Source organism: Pygocentrus nattereri, chromosome 28 (assembly GCF_015220715.1).
Source record: "Pygocentrus nattereri isolate fPygNat1 chromosome 28, fPygNat1.pri, whole genome shotgun sequence".
NCBI classification, from domain to species: Eukaryota; Metazoa; Chordata; class Actinopteri; order Characiformes; family Serrasalmidae; genus Pygocentrus; species Pygocentrus nattereri.
The window spans coordinates 10,161,107-10,181,656 of NC_051238.1; the positions used below are offsets into that span (position 1 = coordinate 10,161,107).

Sequence of the window (20,550 nt, forward strand, 5' to 3'; positions counted from 1 at the left end):
CTTGATGGTTTTATAACAGGATTCAAAGGTGGTCTGCAGCAAATTAGCTGAGGGAAGATGGTTTCCTTTTTTGAGTCTTGGCAGCTCTCAAAGTTTCTTGGAGGGGGTTTTCCTTGCCGCTGTTGCCCTTGGCTTACTCACTGGGGCAAAGCCAGGCTTAATGATTCCAGTCTTTTTTCAGCAGGGCTAAGGAAGGTCATTTTTAGGAGCTCTTATTTCAGGAGCACTAATAAGACTAGAGAACGGAGGAGGGGGCTGGGGGCGGGTATTTTCTGTCTACTGTTCCTTTACCATTGTCCCCAGCGGGTAAAACGGCGCCCGGGCTCATGTTTCGTTTTCGCTCTTACGCAATCCGGAGCTGCTGTGACTCACATCTGAAAGTGGCGCCGGTTCAAACTGGGAGGAAAGTGGGCGTGGAGTGGGCGGATGACGTCACGAGCCACAGGGCGACTTACTGAGAGACGCTTACAGCCCGGATTTCACGTCGCGCGCGCCGTCGACCCGACGCGGAGATCATGCTGGCTCGGCGCACGAGCGGCAGTGCGGTACGGTAGACGGGGTTTCTGCTCGAGCTCCGCTTTTCTCCATGGAGCCGCAGCCCGGATTCTCGCGCGAGGAGATCAACAGCACCGTGTGGGAGGTGCCGGACAAGTACGTGCGTCTGAAGCAGATTGGAACCGGAGCCTATGGCACCGTGTGGTGAGTGAGTTCACCTTAAAACCAGCCGCTTAGCTAGAATCCTCTCCAGCTTCTCCACAACAGTGTCTCTAAAGCGTCGACAGCCTTTTAGCTGCTGCTCGATGCTCAATAGCTTTACCACAGCAGCTCTCCAGGCATCTCACTGGAGATGCATGACAAATGTAGATTTAGTCAGTGCAGGAGCCTGAATTTCTGTCCATTATTATTATTATTATTATCATTATTATCATTATTATTATTATTATCATAGTCACTGTCTGTCCCAGATTTTCTGTGGCAGAAATGCAGACTTGCTGTCTTATTGCAGGACGGCCTGAGTTAGCCATGCATTATTGTCATTATTCCCTTTAACAGCTTCTCCCCAACAGGCTTACAAGCAGTTATGCCTGCTCAACTGCCCTTCTTGACTGCACAACAGCTTGAATTTCCATGCACCATGATTGTTTCCCAAGTATCGCCTTGTTGCATGACTTGACTCATTTGCTATCTGACTGCAGAGCAGCAGAAGTTTCCGTGCATTATTATTAGTAAGGCCTTTCTGGTTTGCCTCACAGTTGTTTTGATGGATTGCACGCAAAGCTGAGAGGCAGCATTAAGGCCTGTGTAGTGTCTTGCCACTAATGGTGCTGTAACACTGCGATAAGCTCTCATCTGGACACTACTCCTGAAGGCCATGCCTGCCTGTTTATGCCCTCGCTGAGCTTCTCTGAACATTTCGTGAAGCTCCCCGCCCGTTCGGCTTACTGTAAACGGCGTTTGTGCAGCTGACTTCCATGTTCTTATGGTTTGTTTTGTTTGGACACGCAGCCTACTATCATGTGTCGTTAACTAGAAGAAAGGAGGATCAGAGGCCGCAGCTGGACATGCTGAAATCATTCTTTATTGTGAAATTCTAGAGGGAAGTGGCTTCAGCTGTCTTTGGTCTTCGATACAGTCGTGCCGTTCGGTGGTTAATGTCTATGAATCACATACAGTGCAAGTGAAAATGTCCTGGGACTTCTGTCAGTTTCAGTTTTGGTGAAAGTAATTGTGTCCAAACGCATATTTACAGCAAAAAAGACACCTCAAAGCCGCCTAGATCCCAACAGTTGTCGCTCATACACTTCCTGTTAGGTTTTCGAAACCGCTGGTTTTGTGAGAAACAAAAAAACATCTCAAAGGAAAAGGGGCTGTGAAAACCATGCTGTTGTTCACCGACTAAAAAAACCCATTGCAGTGTGTAATAAACTCACAGCCCACACTTTATGTAGGGCTGAGCAACATGGCAAAGTGTATCACAGTGCTTGACACTCTCATGTTTCTTGATACATATGTACTGTGCAGGTCAGAGACCATACTTTGTAAAAATAAAGGAAAAAACAGGAGGTAGAAACACTGAAATGAACAGAAGGTGGAGAGAAAATATTAACAATGGTGCAACGCCTGGTAGACCACCAAAACCGTCACCATCATATAAACGGTGCTTAAAGCTTTCCGCTTCCACTATAGCAAGGTAGTTCAACGGAGTGTGTCTGAAAAGATGTGTAGATGCTAAGAAGCCCTTACTGAGAACAGAAAGAAGACAAGAAAAATGGGCAAATCAAGCAAAGAAGCTGCTGGTGTTCTCAGAACAATGGACTGACAACCCATGAGTCCAGACCTCAACATGATTAAATATGTTTGGGATTATTTAGATTGTGAGAAGCAGGCAATGCATCCAGCTTCTCAGTCTGAACGTGGAGGTGTGAAAATGTACAGAAAATGTGAGGTGTGAAAAATAACGTTGCAGATTTCTTAGAAAAACTGAAAGCAATCCTGAAAAGAATGGAACATTTTGTATATTTAATTTCTTGTTTAATTGTTAAGGCTTTTGTGTAATTTACTGGTTTCTTCTTTTTCCCAGCACTGAAAAATGAATAACTGGCCGTAAATTAAATAAGGAAAGGTGTCTGAATGTTGAGCAGAACTGTTCACGACAAAATGTACTAGCAAAAATAACACACACACACACACACACACACACACACACACACACACACACACACACACACCTTCTAAGCCGCTTCTTCTTCTGGGTCACAGGGGCAGACATAACACTGCATTGAAAATGCAAAAGCCCTTATTAAACATCACTACATCCAGCTGAGTAGGCCCTCGACCTAAACCTCAGCAGGCCTCTATGAAAACTTTTCTATTGAAATATGCAGTGTATCAGTGATGTACTCTGTAAGATCTATGAAAGCTGTATTCTGTAGCAGGCTGATCTATACCGGGTCCTGTGGACCAAACAGAGCCCAACTTAAAACATCTATAGTGACGCAGCTCAAGTGTCAGACAAATTTCACACGAATTTTCTTCTTTGATGTAAGACAATCTCTGAACACCTACACCTTCAACACGCTTCAGGCAGGAGCGATTTGGCAGAATGACTTTTACACAATGCATCCATTCATATTACCGTGCATGTCGTACCAAGTTCTGAAAGGACGTCCGGATGTTCTCATAACAATCCAAGCTTTAACGTACATACTGTATTTATGAATTCACGTTGTAAGAAGTGTAGTGCAAAAAAGGATACATGCTGTGTATATATGTGTATACAAAAGGATGTGGACCAAAGGCACCTAAGCAAATAGTTTTAAAGCCATTTATCTGGACAAGAATTTTTGCCAGGAAAACACTGCAAGATTAGAATAAACACAAACAAACAATGCAGTGCAAAATACACAAATTCCTTATTTTCAAAAATTAGTTATTATATTGTCAGCTGGTTAGGAGAGCATAAGTTTGGACCCAGATTTCTCACTGCACTTCAGCCACCTGGATTTGTTCAATTTCATCAGCAGCACACTTGATTTAATTTAATAGAGATAATGAAGATAAGATTAATAAAGATGATATGGTATTGGATGGTGCCTGTAATAACTGGGTGTCTTCAAGGAGAGCTTTGGAAACACACTGACATACATAAAATCAATACTTATTAATATTATTTGTTTATTCTAATATTTTATTTCTGAGCAAATAGGGATGCATGATGATACTGAGATCACATTGATATCAGCAGATATTTGTATTTATATTGAGGCAATGCTCACATCGTAGTAAATTAAAGATACAGTTGTGTTCAAAATTATTCAACCCCCACTGCAGTGAAGTGTTTTAGTAAGTTTGACATTTATTTTTTATCTTGTTCACAATCAGATCAAATAAGGGCGTGTATAATAGACAAATGCAACTTGAATGTCCTTTTTGTGATTTCCTCATTGACAAAATTATTCAACCCCTTAAAGATTACCACTCTCAAGAACAGAGGTTTCAGTCAGGTGTTTTCAAACAGGCATTGAAAGCACATGTAGATGTGAACAGAACCATAACCAGCAGCAATTAAGCAGATTTAAATGGACTAAGATACTCAGCTCCTTCTAGACAGTTAATGGTGTCTTTGCAACATGGTGAAGTCCAGGGAATGGTCAAAGAAGCCAAGAGAGGAGGTCATTTCTCTTCATACGCAAGGATATGGATATAAAAAGATAGCAAACACATTAAACATTTCAAGAGACACAATTGGAAGCTTAATTCGCAAATTTAAAGCTAAAGGCACAGTAGAAACGCTACCTGGCATGGCAGAAAGAGGATGCTGTCGGCGACTGCTGTCCAGTACCTGAAACGAAAAGTGGAGAAAAATCCCCAGCTGACAGCTGAGGAACTGCAACTGGACTTGTCAGAGGGAGATACTCAGGTTTCGGCCCAGACAATAAGGCACACACTGCAAGATGAAGGCCTCCGTGCCAGAGCTCCCAGGCGCACCCCCCTGCTGACTCCAAAGCACAAGAAGAGTCGACTCCAGTGTGCCAAAAACCATGTGGACAAACCACAAAAGTTTTGGGATACTGTTCTCTGGAGTGACGAGACAAAATTGGAACTCTTTGGGCCTGTGGCTCAACGATATGTCTGGAGGAGGAAGAACGAAGCCTATACAGAAAAGTACACCTTGCCTACTGTGAAGCATGGCGGTGGGTCACTCATGCTCTGGAATGCCAGTGAGAATGGGCTAAGATACCTGTCGATCGCCGCAAGAACCTTGTGTCAAGCTATCTTTCACGTCTGAAGGACGTTATTACTGCCAAAGGGAGTTGTACTAAGTACTAATGATGTATGTGACTAAGGGGTTGAATAATTTTGTCAATGAAGAAATCACAAAATGGACATTTGTTGGTATATTAGAAAAAAATGTTGTAATTTAAGTTGCATTTGTCTTTTATACAAGGCCTTATTTGATCTGATTGTGAACAAGATAAAAAATAATTGTCAAACTTGCTAGAACATTTTACTGCAGTGGGGGTTGAATAATATTTAACACAACTGTATATATCTGTGTCTCATAGATGTCAACCCCCCTGCGATTTGCTAGTATAAAATATGGTCACAGTTTTGGAGAAGTAGTGGGTGATATACCAGTTCATCCACCATACCAGTTGCAGTGCTTTTTAAGGTATTAGATTTGTCATTACAGTTATATTGGTATACAAATAAATGCAGTTAATGTGACATACAAAAGATTTCCTCTCATGTTGTGAGTTGCAGCCTGTGGTAAGTTAGTCTGGTTTACTATTAAAAACATGAGATTGTAATGAGTAAGTAGGTTAACAAGGGGAAAGAGAAGTGGAACTAAAAGCCAATCTCTTGGGGTTAGCTGCTACCCATGTTTTATAAACTGCTATGGTTTACAAAGTATACAGCCATCACTGGTCTGTGGTTACATTACTCATCACCGCCTCAAGCACTGCCCATCTGTCTGTTTCAGCTCAGCCATCAATGACAAAACCAAAGAGAAAGTGGCCATCAAGAAGCTGCACAGGCCCTTCCAGTCGGAGATCTTTGCGAAGAGGGCCTACCGAGAGCTGAGGCTGCTCAAGCACATGAAACATGAAAATGTGAGTCTCTTCCTCCATGTTTTCTTGCCTTGCTTTCTTGGGTATGTCCTTGGGCCATAGAGTAAGAAGGACAACATTCAGGTCATTGTTGTGTCACCATGTGGTTGATTGAATTCTTAAAGGACTCACAGAATTGCATTGCTGCCATGTGTCCTCCAGTACCAGTCTGTGAAAACCAAAGTTTAGACGTGGAATTTAAAAATTGATGTTGGGGCTCCCGAGTGTCACAAAAGTCTAAGCATTGGCCATATCATCAGGAGATCGCGAGTTCCATCCCTGGTGATGCTACAGCCATCCGTAGTCCAGGAGTCCAAGAGAGCACAATTGGTCTCACTCTCTCTGGGTGGGTAGGATGGCCCCCCTTCTCCTCCCATCACTCAACGCGATGCTAGTCAGACAGGCCTCTGTTAGCTGACGTAACAGATCTGGCGGTTGGTGCTTTCCTCCGAGCGCGTTCGGCTGTCCCGTGACGTTGCGTCAGTGGCAGTTCGAAAAGAATCGGTGATTGGTTTCACAGGTCTCGGAGGAAGCCTGTGTTAGCCCCACCTTCCTAGCGTTGGTGGCATCGTCCTAAGTAGCGGGTGGAATTAGAAATGACTAAAATTGTGGAGAAAATTGGGTAAAAATAAAAAAAAATTTTAAAAAAAGGATGTTGAAGCTGGGAAATAAGTGAGCTTGAGTAGCAGTGTTCTTATTCATATGTATAACAGAATTATGCAGTAATAATAATAATTTTCATTGTCTTTACTCATGAAATGCCCATTATCACTGGAACTTTTACATTTTGAGATACATTACTGTATTTAAGTGAGCAATGCAGAGGATATCGAACACTGCAAAAAAAAATCAAGAGTATGTTTAATGTGAAATATGCTATATATATATATATATATATATATATATATATTACATATAATGATTTGAATGTTTACCAAAAAAATCCATTTATCTAATAGAAATTATTCCTGCAAGAGTGTTGTTTTATGAATTTATGACTATGGGGGAAAAATAATAACATCACTAAATAATATTTGAAATAATATGTAATTAAGGCTTCAACAAATGAGCCCCCCTGAAAACCATATATGAACCATTCTGCCTTTTTTGGTTTATCAGTTGTTTTGTTTTCTATTTTATTTTATACAGCTTTTTACATAAAAAGCCAAACTCTGCTTTATTTACATTGTAGTGACCCATTTATTTTAAATACAGGACAGCAAACTATGCCATAGCCTGCTTGTATGATTTTTACAAAAAATTGTCACATATTCAGTTTTCAATGCAAGGCTTCAAATAATAATAATGGGCATGCCACTATTTTTGAAACATATTTATCAGAATTATCTTTGCATAAACAAGGCAGTATGGCGGAGGTCAGAATGAATGCGCTGGATCGTGAATTCTGCTGTGGTGTAAAGGTCCATCCATGTTCCACGTTTGTGTTGTAAACTGATAAACTGAATTTGACCTGTAGGGGCAGAGATGATTTTGGGCAGGGGCAGCTGGTGATTTTAAGTGTAAAAAGTCTGATAATGGCAGAAGGAATCGGGAGAATTACCCATAATACCCAACGTAAAGGGACGGTTAGTACAGTTTACTGTTAATGGTTTTACAAGGACTTCTTAGTGGTATAGATGACATAGTGTCTGTTCAAATGAAATGTTTTTAAGATGATAACCTCAGAACTTGCCTGTTTACAGCCTACACAGAGAAATCAGAGTGTTCCGTCTGTCACTGTGCAGCCGCGTCCTGTAACAGTGGGAATGTTGTATGGCAGTGTAAGGTGAAGGTAGTTTTGTCATAGAAAAGATGTTGATTTAAAATAGATGTACAAGGGCTGTTGAAGTTCATTTAAGGATTTATGCACAAGATAAGAACACCATAAAATGAGTCTTAAAAGTCTCTCAATAAGTGTAAGAAATTGTATTTATAACTGTAAAACAGCAGCAGCATGTAAAAGGTTTGTATTATAAAGTTCATGTTGTCAAACATAACTAAATTTACCACAAAGGAGGCTCATAGAAATCTCAGGAAACCCACACCAATGTGGCTATGTTATGTATGACTGGAGTCATTTCTAACTGGGAAACAAAACAAAACAAAAGTTTATTGGCTAAATGGGACTTCATAGGTTTTAGAATTGAATCGGTTGATAAACAAAAGTGCTTTTTTTTCTTAAGATTGCAAGACAGCATTCTATCCTACAAATCACTGCTACGTGATCTACTCAGTCATCGTCATGTTAGTGGATTTATTATTTTACAAAAGACTATTAAAGTTTTATGAAATATTTTATGAAATATAAAGTTTTATTAAATATTATAGTTAAATTAACATATGACATTATTATAATACGAATTCTCCTTCATTGTTGCTCAGTCCTGCTGGTGAAGCTACAAACTTTGATATTTGATCAAAGTCAGGTTTATACAGCTTTAAGGATATATGTATAAAAAGAAAAATGGTTGGTATCAAGCATGTAAAAGAAATACGTTAAAAAAGGTAGTAGTTTTCCACTGCATTCCTAATCAGTCTTGACTGCTGATGTCTTGCTTGGGTCCAGACATGAAAGACCGGTAAATGTGATTCATAGCTGCTCAAGAATCTGGCGTCGGCTGAGAACGTGTTCAGTGCTCTTGTTGAGGCAGGCCCCGTATAGCCTAGAAACACACTGCTCTTTTAGATTTAATAGGCTTGACAAGTGGGCTTTGTCATCATACACTGAGAAGCCTATTGTTTCATTATCGCCTGTGTCAGTCACCTGTGATGTTGTGCTGGCCTGTGTAGACATACGACAGCCACAGTATCATAACAGTATGGTGTAGCAGCCCCCAGCCTGCTGTGCAGTAAACCCTGATTAATTTCTGCTGAAAGCGCTCTTCTCTTTTCCTGCCTGATCCAGGTGATCGGACTGCTGGACGTCTTCACTCCCGCCAACCGCCTGGAAACATTTCAAGACTTGTAAGTGAAATTACTTTTCTCATAGCAACCACACACTTCTCAGCCTGTAACCATCAGCTGTATAAATAGCATGGACTAGTTGTGGTGAGGGAAAAAAAACACTTTATTGAATTAGAACCGGTTTACTGGCCATGTGCACTTGAATATATGAGAAATCTGTCCTGCTGATATTGGTTCTTACACAAATGGACAATACAGGTACCCACAGTGCACAGTGGAACATGACAAACCTGACGTTTGCCATATCATGCACTCACTGTCACTTGTTTCAATTCAGTGTTAATGTTACTCTCCTTATACACACAATATACACAAGTGTACAGTGTAGCTACTACACTTCTACGGGTTTTTAGGTGCAACAAAAAAAACACTGAGAAATACTCTACACAAAATACATGGGTGGCACTTTATTTTGAGTGATCCTTTTTTAATTAATCAAACACTCAACAGACTCTCAATAACATGTAAAAACATGTGAGGGTTAGGTTTATTAATCATCTAAAAAGGACCACTCCAAATAGTGTTGGATGTACATGTTCTATGCACCAAAAAAACATCATGCCTTTAAGACTGGTTTGTGATTGGCTGCGTTGTGTTACTCCTCATTCAAAGAGCTGTCCAGAGTAAAGTCCTTATGACTGTGAATGGGCAGAGCTAAAGTGCTGAGGGATATATGTAAATACATTATATTGCCAAAAGTATTCACTCACCCATCCAAATCAGTGAATTCAGGTGTTCCAATCACTTCCATGGTCACAGGTGTATAAAACCAAGCCCCTAGGCCTGCAGACTGCTTCTACAAACATTAGTGAAAGAATGGGTCGCTCTCAGGAGCTCAATGAGGAGCTTTATGGAATGGGTTTCCATGGCTGAGCAGCTGCATCCAATCCTTACATCACCAAGTATAATGCAAAGCATCAAATGCAGTGGTGTAAAGCACTGCCACTGGTCTCTAGAGCAGTGGAGACGTTTTCTCTGGAGTGACTGCATTGCGCCAAGTGTAAAGTTTGGTGGAGGGGGGATTATGGTGTGGGGTTATTTTTCAGGAGTTGGGCTCGGCCCCTTAGTTCCAGTGAAAGGAACTCTTAATGCTTCAGCAGACCAAGAGATTTTGGACAATTTCATGCTCCCAACTTTGTGGGAGCAGTTTGGGGACGGTCCCTTCCTGTTCCAAAAATGGCTGCGCACCAGTGCACAGAGCAAGGTCCATAAAGACATGCATGAGCGAGCTTGGAGTGGAAGAACTTGACTGGCCTGCACAGAGTGCTGACCTGAACCCGATAGAACATTTTTGGGATGGATTAGAGCAGAGACTGCAAGCCAGGCCTTCTTGTGGTCAAAAATTCCCATAAACACACTCCTTAACCTTGTAGAAAGCCTTCCCAGAAGAGTTGGAGATGTTATAGCTGCAAAGGATGGGCCGACATCATATTAAACCTTATGGAATAAATGGGATCTCACTCAAGTTCATATGCGTGTGAAGGCAGGCGAGCGAATATTTTTGGAAATATAGTGTACATTCATTTTTATGGCATCAGCAAATTCAAAATGTGCTGTTTTTCTAGCTTAGTTTCCACATTGTATGGACTGTGGAGTGAAAGTACACTTTCAACAACTTTAACAGTCTTTATATACTACATCAGCCCCAAGGAACATTTGATTTCCTGTATCACTGTTGTTGGAAGAAAACCTTGTATCTCCATTTTTGACATTTTTCAGTTTTTGACATAATTTGAAAATGCCTCTTGCTCGTTACATTATCTGTACATTTGATGATGAATGGCCACAAAATGACTGAAAAAAGTCTGTTTGCATTGACTTGCATTAAAAATTAAGTATTTTTTTTTCTTTCTCCTGTAAACTTACCAATTTGGAGATACAAAGTTTTCCTCCGACAACAGCGACATACAGCCCCTTTAACAAGAAGTGGAGATAAACTAGGTCGAATAGGTAGATGTATGTAAATGCCTGGGGTTTTTTAACATCACAAAAACAATGAATGCAAAATGCAGCTTCATTTTGGTGTATGGACTGGACAGTGAATGGAAGATTTTAAAACTTTAATTATGTTTACACACTAAACTCTGATTTAAAAAGAAGTAAGTAAGATTTGAGCTTTCATGATATGGGCCCTTTAAAAGCTAGACAACTTGACTGCTCTGTCTGATCAGGACTGTGTGAGTGTTTCAGACAGCATGGTGATTGACGGTGGTGTAGTCACGGCAACCTAAACAGCCTCACGATAGGAGGCAGAAGTTGGACTTTAAGTCTGTGTATATGTCGGATTACAGAGGAGAGGTTACGTTAAGCTGGGAGTGATCACGATTGCATATAAACAGCAATGCAGCTAGGAGTTTGGCCGACACAGTCATGCAAGCACTGTTAGCATTTGCTAAATTATAGCTCTGTGGCTGCGTGGCTGTCACTGGCAAGAAATGCGAACATCCAACAATACCACAAAAAAGGTGACGGAACAGTGAAAATGAAGTGAAAGAGTAATTTAATGAATGGGTAGGGCCTATAAAACGCTCAAAATGCTAGCTAGCAAGCTCACTGGTGGTCACTCCAACTCAGCAAGAAAGGCTTTTGGTACGTGTGGGAGAGGGCAAGGGGGAGTGGATGATACATTTGTGTAATTTGGATCAGTACAAGGAAAAAAAATTTCCATATTAGTCACTTAGACCAAGAATAGCAACACAAAAGTGAAAGAATGTTAGTTGTAATGACCGGTATTGTTCTTCACACTGCAAAAAAATCTTTTACTTGTTTTTAAGCGTCCAATGTAATTGTGCTGTTGTCTTGCCAGATAACTTTGCTTGTTGCACATCATTTCACTCATTTCATGAAATAGTGCTTTCATATTAGCGGTTCATAGTTAATACTGCAGAGTAGTATTTGGAATAGCGTAGTAGGTTACTGTGCAGCAGGCTGGGGGTCGATTCCCTGCCAGGTAGGCATACCACACTATACCAACAGAGTCCTTGGGTTATTTGCTGAGTTTATCCATCAAAAAGAAGGCAAATGCAATAAAGAGAAGTGGTGTAAAATATTGATAAAATGAATACTAATATGGCATAATAGAATAGAACATAAACAATAGAAAAATGCATAATAATAATAATAGAATTAAAAATAATGAAATACTAGCAAATAGAAAATAATTTCTGAAATAAAAACTATGCCTTTTTCAGAGTTAAATTCAGCAGATAATCAGTAATTGTGTATTACAATGTACAGAAGAGTGCTCATTGTAGGGGATGTATTGACTCATTGTCACAAGAGCATGTTATTTGACCAGGGGCACCCAAATGCATACAACCTCAGACTCAAATTTACGATGATTTCACTTTTATTTCATTTTTGATATCAATCAGAATAACCCCATAGCTAAGAGCTAAAAAATGTTTGAAGGAGATACATTGATGGCCCCTTTAACAGATCTCGCTTTTACATTTCAGCTATCTGGTGATGCCATACATGTACACAGACCTGTCCAAGGTTCGGGGTCTGCTCTCGGAGGACCGCGTGCAGTTCCTTGTCTATCAGATGCTCTGTGGACTAAAGGTAACTTCATAGTCAGTTAGTCATAGTCAGCTACTCTGAGTGAGCTGGCAGGCTGAGGACTCTTAATTGCTTTGGACTCTTAATTGCCTTATTAGATTATAGTGAGTCTTAACACGTTCACCATGGGCACATAAATAGTCTTAACTGATGCTTCCAACCTACAATAATTAGTTGTTGAAAAGAGACTGTTAAATATTCATTCTTTGCATGACTAATTTCTAGAGAATAACTTGTCTTTTTTTGTTTCTCTCCGCAGTACATTCACAGTGCTGGCATCATTCACAGGGTGAGTGTTTGGCAGTGAATAAACGGCATCTGTCAGTAATCATGATTTCAACACATGGTGGAATTAAAGAGACACAGCACGTTTTGCCATTTCTCTCAGGAAGCAGCTTTACTCATCAAGTGCAATTATGTTTTAATGAAATTCAAAAGCCAACTGAAGAAAAATGTTCAGCCATCTCCCTTTACCAAAGTTTGCTCTTATCGTATTGTCAAAGGTAGCTAGACCAGGCGTCAGCAACTTGCGTAAAATATCACTTTAATTAAATGGACATAACATTTTTAACATTTGGGTTCCTGACCCCTGAGCTAGACGATGAATGCAAGGCTCACATTACCTTAAGCTAATCCCAACACTGATTAACCCCATCAAACATAGATATGTAATGACAGCTATTACTAACTTTCATGATCGCAAAGACGTTTGGTGGTGTAGTTGATGGTACAAAAGACAGAATATCGCTGACGCTTCTCCACAGACGAAAACAATATGATTCTAGCGATGTGTGTGCTTTTAGCTCCTGCACTGTGTTGGCTGATGCAGTATTTTCAAGGTAATTATAGAGGTCTAGATATGTTATCGCAGAGAATAACGCATAATCAGGACTTGAAGTTAATTTATTGATTTGACACGGATCAACATCAGATCAAACTGACTTTTTCTCCATATCTTGATTTGGAAACCACTGACTGCTCACCACTGACTACTAAGTGTCATGAGAAAACCTCATATCTCACAAATTATAATTTTATGAGGGGACAGAAAGAAATTTGTAGGTACTTTAGTGTAAAAAGATTTTATTCAAAGTAATTATAACCCATTTCTATTGGTCACACAGTATAAAAAGCACTATTTATTATTTTATTAATTATTCTACCAATCAGTGGAAGCAGCAAATGTATTTTGAGTTTATTGATGTCCGTTGATCCTGAGTTGGCCTTCAAGTGACCAATCATTTGAATCCTACTATAAAGTCTGGTTTCACAGTGTTTATGGACTATATGCTGTTTTTCCACTATTGTCTTGAGGTCAGCTTATAACATTTGTGTGGTTTTATGTTATAAAGCACAACTGTACTTAATTTTTACATTGCCATTTTCCAACTTCTTCATCCCTTAGAATTAAACCGGCTGTTTTTGTTACTGTGCCTTTAAGACATAATACATAATAATGCATTCGTTTTCGCCACATCTCAAAAACAGTGAATATATAGAGGCCTGTATGAACTGTATGGAATGGGCACTTCAATGTCTTAACAGCTGTGAACATGTGGCCCAGCTGAGTGGTTTTAAAAAGCAATGTAGATTCTAAGGCAGCAGCATTTTTGGATTATGCAATCTTGTATATTATGTAATCTTCCTGAGAATGACATTCAGAAGCAAAGACTGGGGGACAGCTTCATCCACCAGGCTGTCAGGATGCTCGCTCCCTACTTTGACCCCTCCCCCCTCCTTCTAAATACAAAGTTTGGACCAAAGCACAGGTTCCTGACCCCTACTACCCAATACTGAACTCCATAAGCTCATTCTAATTGCACTACTGTTTATATTTATATTTGCACTATTTATACCCACAGACCTTAATCTGTATGTGCCTTATGTCACTTTAGTGTTCATTTCAGGACCTCTTATATTTATATAATTTTTTTATTATTCTATTTTTCTACAATTAATGTTTATTTTTACGATTAGTGTTTTTTTAGTGTCTATTTAAATTCACACTTTTCCTGATTACCGTCTGTTTAATGTTATTGTTACACCATGGGGTCTGAGAGTACCGCAATTTCACATACACTGTATGTCCTGTCCATATTGTAGTATTGGCAATAAAGCTGACTTGATGTGACTTGACTAAAAGACAGGTCCGTCAAGTCATCTAACAACTTCCCCGTTTACTTTCAGCTGCTCAGACCAACACTGAGACAAGAGAAGCCTGGAAATGTATCTGAGTTCTGCAAAGTATTGTTTGCCTATTGATTAAGTGGGAAGGTGAGTGTAGACAGTTGAAAGTAGGTGTAGCTATAGTAGATGGATTTCAAGGCTTCGGGGTTGTAAGTATGCCATTACACCTCAGGCATGGCATTTAAGTTAGTGCAGTAGGTGGTTTCCTGCAGGGTGTGATGTGGTCTTTGCATGTTCAGAACTGTTCGCCACTGCTGACTGTACAAGCTGTGTTGAGCTTAGGTACACAAAGAAAACACAGAACAGAAACAACAAGTTACAAAAATGTATGTTTTCAGTTTAATACAATCTACTCACTATATTGATACACAGAAACAAATAGCAGAATGAAATGTCATTTACATTTAATTCTGTGTTGGAACAAACCTTCTATCTCCATTTTTCATCTTTTCTTTTCATAATTTAGAAATGCTGGCTGCTGTTCACACTCTGTCAAAAATTCATGATAAATGGACTAATAGAAATGCTCCAAAATGGCTTAGACATAAGTCTCGGGTACCACTTTACAATAGGACTATGCTTATAAAGAGTGCATGAATGGTGTAAAATGAGTTTAATTAATGGTTATTAATTAGGTCATAACATCATTAATAAGCAGTTACAACACAAATAAAAAGGGTAACAGTGGCCTGTTATTTGTCTAATAGTGAATCTTCATTCATTTATACTTCTAAACCAGTTTACTTGATCTTACTCTGTCTTCTCCACCAGTCAGCATTAAAACTGTCAGTGTGTCGTCATATATTCATATTCATGAGATATAATGGCTCACGTTTGCCCTCTTTATTAATGTGTTATAAGTTCTCATATTGATTATTTAAAGTGGTTACAACCTAACTAATAATCATTAACAAACCTTTAACAAAGTTTTAAATCTTTCATCAATGCTTTATAAGGGTAGGTCTTATTTTAAATTGGTACCAAATGTTGTTACATTGACTTACATTGAAAATCAGTGACAAATAAGCTGCTTCAGCAGATTGTGGAAGGCTGATTGTGTATGTTTATGTTCAAATACTCACCCAATCAATTTAACAGTAAGTAACTGTGAAGACATTTGCCCCTCCAAAATGTTTCTGTACTTTTATATAACTTTTCTTATTTTTCTTTTATATTTTTAGTAGCAAATTCACTTTTAAAGCTACCAGTCTTCTTTATTTCTTCTTTATTAATGTTTTACCATTTCGCTTTGGCCACCCAAGACAAACGGTTTGGGCCCCCTAGTCTGCCAGACCTAGATTTTGTTGTGGCAGTACATATATGGGGAGAACACCTCGATAAACTTGGTGCTTGATTGGAGCGAAATCTTCTGCAAACATAGGTTCGACCGCCCTGAAACCCATCCCAAATTCCTCTAGTGAGTACAACCAATAGCATAAACAAAGCAAGTATGAGATCACGTCTGAAGATTAATAACCAAACAACAAGCCTAGAATTTAAGGGGTTAAGCCTAAAGAATACATTTGATCCTGCTGTGCCTACACTGGGTTTGTAGGTACCCTGGAGGAATCAACACAGGTAGACTCAATATGGAGAAAACCAGGGATTGTTATTTTGCACAGATTAGGTTTCTAACCCATATTTTCGTTTGGTTCACCAAGAGTGCCGTTTCAGTGCTGTTTTTAACATGCCCCTGACCAAGTCACCACTCGTCAGTGCGTCATATGTTACACAAGTGGCTACTCGCAGCCCACAGGGAGGGGAGTGACAGCAGAGAGCACATTTTCAATAGGAACACACTAAAGCTGGATTCTATGACTGTATTGACCGTTATTGTGATAAATTACATCACAGTATGTCACAATGTGCTCCTCATGGATATCATCAGTTCTTAAAAATCACTCCCCAAAATCAATTAAAAAGAGGATAATTATTCCTGTTAACTTGGATTTAGTGTGGCACAGTGTGTGAAATGTTCAATATAAATCATCAACATTCAGTCATTTGTGGTTTTTGATGGTATTTTGACAGTATTTTTTAAAACATGGCTTTACTTTTGCTTTACCAGTTTGTTGGATGTCAGAAATAATATGCCATATCATGTATCATGAAAACTTCTTGAAGTATTGTGTACTGTGCGAAAGTTTTAGGCATCTAAGCTAACAATTTACCTCAGCAGTGAGTTTATCATAATATACATTAGAATAAAGTCATATTCATAATTCAAATAAACAGAAAAACAATAAAAAGTAACAAGAACTTCTTGGGTCCATCTTTCTCCTTCACACCTTCACAGCCGCCACAGAGTTTTGATTGTAATCATTATTAATTAATATTCTATCAATTTTGTTTATTCAAATATTAAAACATTTCTCAGCAAATAAACACAAACTACACAAATAAATAGATTTTTAAAATGTGTCTTGGGTGCCTCAGACTTTTGCACAGTACTGTACATTTTTGAGCTAAGTGAGCTACTTAGGTATTTAGCTATCTAATTAGCAAATCCTCCATTTTTTCAACATCTGGGTATTACCTTTCCATTAGAACAATCCTGTGCTGCTTTGCCTTATACTGTGATAGCTGTGTAGCCTTTAGCTAGCTAACTAGCAAGCTAGCCGAATAATGTTATATTAGTCATTAAAGCGGTCATGTGTAGCAGACGGAGTAGTTTACTACATAAATCCCTGTTTACACTGCAGACATTATATCTTGGTAACCAAAATCATCTTAAATGTAGATTTTTTTAACATTATTTGACTTAATTCTAGATGTTTTTGCTTGCCTCATGTCATATTATTGAAATTATCTCACTATATTGACAGATTTTGCTTGTTTCAAGAAATGTGCTTATGATATTCTCAAAACGTGAGATATTGGATGTATTGACTTGATTTCGCTTGCTAAGATATATTTTTTTGCAGTGTATTGGGATTTATGTAGCAAACCACTCCATCCTAGCAAATGACATGTTCTAGTATTTGAAATACTGGTATTGCTCTGGCAGGTAAACAGCTTTGTATGCTAATTTTTCATGTTTGAAAGGGGAAACGCATCCGATTTCAAAGGTTTCTACACAAGTTCTGCTTATGTCTCTCACCCTTCCAAGGGCTCATCTAACTATGTTTACTTGCTAATTAAGACGACACTGAGGATTTCCCCAAGGGTAAACGATTAGGCCGAGTTGAACTTGGTTACCTGCTTCAGGTGTGCTGGGAGCTGGAATGTGGCCTGGCGAGATGTGAGCTGAAACCACTGTGGTTATGTCTTTGAAACAGTTTTGTCAGGTATGAAACAGCAATGAGAAAATGCTGACAAGTAACAGCAAATCATTCTGCTGGAGCAAAACTGACTTACTGCATTCATACATTTCATTTTTTGAAATCTATCTGGAGAACCCACCCTCTAGTGATCACACCAGGTCGAAACATGCCAGTTAGGGTCTGTTTACACCTTGAGTTTTTGGCGATTAGAGATTTCTCTTGTCTGCATGAAAAGCCACATGTATAAACACCCCCTAGACCCTAGAATCGGGGCAGAATACGATAGGATCACTCAAACCCCATTCAGAGGCGGTCAAAGACAGATCTTGACCACATTTAAGTTGATTGTAGGGTGCATGTTCATTATCTGTATACAATTATGTGAGTGAAAAAAATTGTCTGCCAAGGGCTGACTAGCACATGAGTATATAAACAATGAAACGAAAGATGGAGGATACAGAGAGGCCAAAGTTAGTCCAAGAAGAGCTTTCATGCTTTCCAAGCTGATGAAAGTATCCAGGCCAAGTTTATCTACTCTTATAGGAACGGGGGAAAGAGTAAACAAAGGCAAAACAGAAATGATATGTGCTGATGTGCTTTTTAAGTGGGAAAAGTACAGTCTGGTTGCATTTCATCACACCGGGAATGCAATTTAGTGAAAAGTGTAAATGGAATTCACCCACAGTGGATTAATGTATCTATGCCTTTAAAGTCTTCTACAAAAGGTAATGACACTCCACCCTCCAGTGGTGAATCAGAATCACTTTATTGGTCAGTACTTGTTCCTGGCATGTTAGAAACTGCTCAGCAAAGTGCTACACTGACAGTAAAGCACATGGTCATTACTGCAGAAGTGGAAAACCACAGAGATATATTAGTATTAGAAGTATTAGTAAGTGAAAAACAATCAAAATTTAAACATACTTAGTATATAAAATGAAAATGTATGTAGTGTAACAAATAAATGGAAAGTTTCTTTTGATGGTGTATTGTCAAAAGATAAGTGGGCAGTTTCATTTTCCAATTATATGAATTTGGTTGAATGTTCTAATTAAAAAAAATTATAATGTAAGGAGAAAAATATAAGAAGGTCTAAACAAAAATGTAAGGAATAAAAAGTTCATATAAAAATATTCAATATTCAGTATTCCAACTAAATAATACTTAGGAAATAATAAACAGGAAAAAAAGTTAATTTAATACTTGAGTACAGTAACAAAGTATAATTACTCATGTATTTTTCACCCCTGAATTACTGACTTAAGCCCTATTCGGGTTGAATTAGTTTGTAAGGGGGAAGTCTGTGTTTTAAAAAAAAAAGGTGTATATGGCTCTTCAGAGATGAAACGCGACGCATCCGAATGGTAATAAAATTACAACAGGAGGTGCAGGTTTTGGGCTGTAATTTCTAAAAACTTCAACACAAGGTCATATGATCACACTCTGTTTGCATGTGTAGCTGTATGTAAATATAAAGTACTTTATGTGTAGCTGTAGCTTCCAGTGTAGAGAGGATGTTCCAAAGACTTCCAAAGCTTGCACTGTTATACGCATATACGCTTGATACAAGGTTTTTCCCCCAACTTGATACTATATCTACCTGGAAAATCCACCAAAATCAAACAGATTTGTGTCCAGACGGTAGACAACTGCTAGGTCACCCCAGAACCTTATGTACTTGTAATCCTGCCCGAATAGAGCTACAGTTACATATAGCTGTTGTCGGAAGAAAACCTCCTATCTCCAAAATGGTAACTTTACAGGAGAAGCAGAAAACCTACTTTACTTTTAATGTAAGTCAATGGAACCAGACGTTTTCCTAAGTCATTTAGGATCATTTCTTTTTGTCCATTCATCATGAAATTTACACAATGTAAAGGGTAACAGGTATTTTCAAAGTATGTCAAAAACAGAAAATTGACAAAAATGAGATACAAGCTTTTCTTCCGACAGCAGCGAAATACAAAACACAGAGGCAAAATTGAGAACCCAAATAGCAGCATATATGTACAGTACTGAGTGAAAACAAGAAACCACCCTTATTTAATTTCCAGTCAAACAGCTGTTAAGTACAAGTTATTCATTTTTCAGCAGCCTCAGTAATTAAATATAACACCATTTTTTCAATATTTACTGTGTCTCCTCTTTGCCTTTATTACAGCTTCTGTTCTGTTCAGGATTCTTGCTTCAACCTGCAATTCCGTCTTAGAAGCTGGTTGTATTTACTCAAATGTCCACTTTGGTGTTTTAGTGCATCTGTTCTTTTTGTCTATTTCCTTTTCTCAGGTAGGATTTTGTGACAGCTACACATCCTTTCAAACCCATAGCACTCAGTTGCCTTCTCAGAGTAGAAGGATGGACAGAAACACCTGTGGATTCTTTCAGATCCGAAGCAGCTTGATTTTTTTATTCCTCTCAAAGATGAAAGTTTTGGTGTGGTTTATGTCATGGGTTCAGTTCTGGTGGCGTGCCAGGCCTTGTATGGTTTTTAGGAGCCCCATTTTGGAAATTTTCCTTTGTCTTTTTCTTATGCATGTTGATTATTTTATATCTAACTGTCTCAGAAATAATTCCAGAAAATGAATAACTTGTATTTAATGGCTGTTATGAATGTACATTAAATAATGAAGTGTGATCTCTGACTTTTGCACAGCACTGTATGTAACATTAGGTAAATATACAAGGAAACGAGCAAACAGGGCGCAGCTTACAGTTTATACATTTCTGTATGCAGTTTTAATTGTACAAAAACATGTGAAATGACTAATTCAATCAAATCATTCCAAAATATATTTTACTTGTAGTAATATTTGGATTAATGTTTTGATTTTCAGGATCTTAAACCAGGCAACCTGGCTGTAAATCAGGACTGCCAGCTGAAGGTTGGTTACCATCACTCCAACTTTTTGAGTACTGGTGGGAGGGTGTTGGTGGTGTTCATGGAATTGGAGTAGTTGAGGTTG

The 20,550-nt window shown here is 38.8% G+C and overlaps 1 protein-coding gene across 1 annotated transcript in view; it reads left to right on the forward strand.

Annotated features, from left to right (window-relative positions):
- Positions 1-402: 402 nt before the first annotated feature.
- mapk13 (mitogen-activated protein kinase 13) overlaps positions 403-20,550 on the forward strand; it is a 30,346-nt gene continuing 10,198 nt past the window's right edge. Inside the window, exons 1-6 of the mRNA XM_017716456.2 lie at positions 403-699; positions 5,486-5,615; positions 8,518-8,576; positions 12,035-12,140; positions 12,397-12,426; positions 20,422-20,469. Coding sequence (XP_017571945.1) covers positions 587-699; positions 5,486-5,615; positions 8,518-8,576; positions 12,035-12,140; positions 12,397-12,426; positions 20,422-20,469 — 486 coding nt within the window. The 5' untranslated portion in view covers positions 403-586. The remainder of the gene's footprint in view (positions 700-5,485; positions 5,616-8,517; positions 8,577-12,034; positions 12,141-12,396; positions 12,427-20,421; positions 20,470-20,550) is intronic.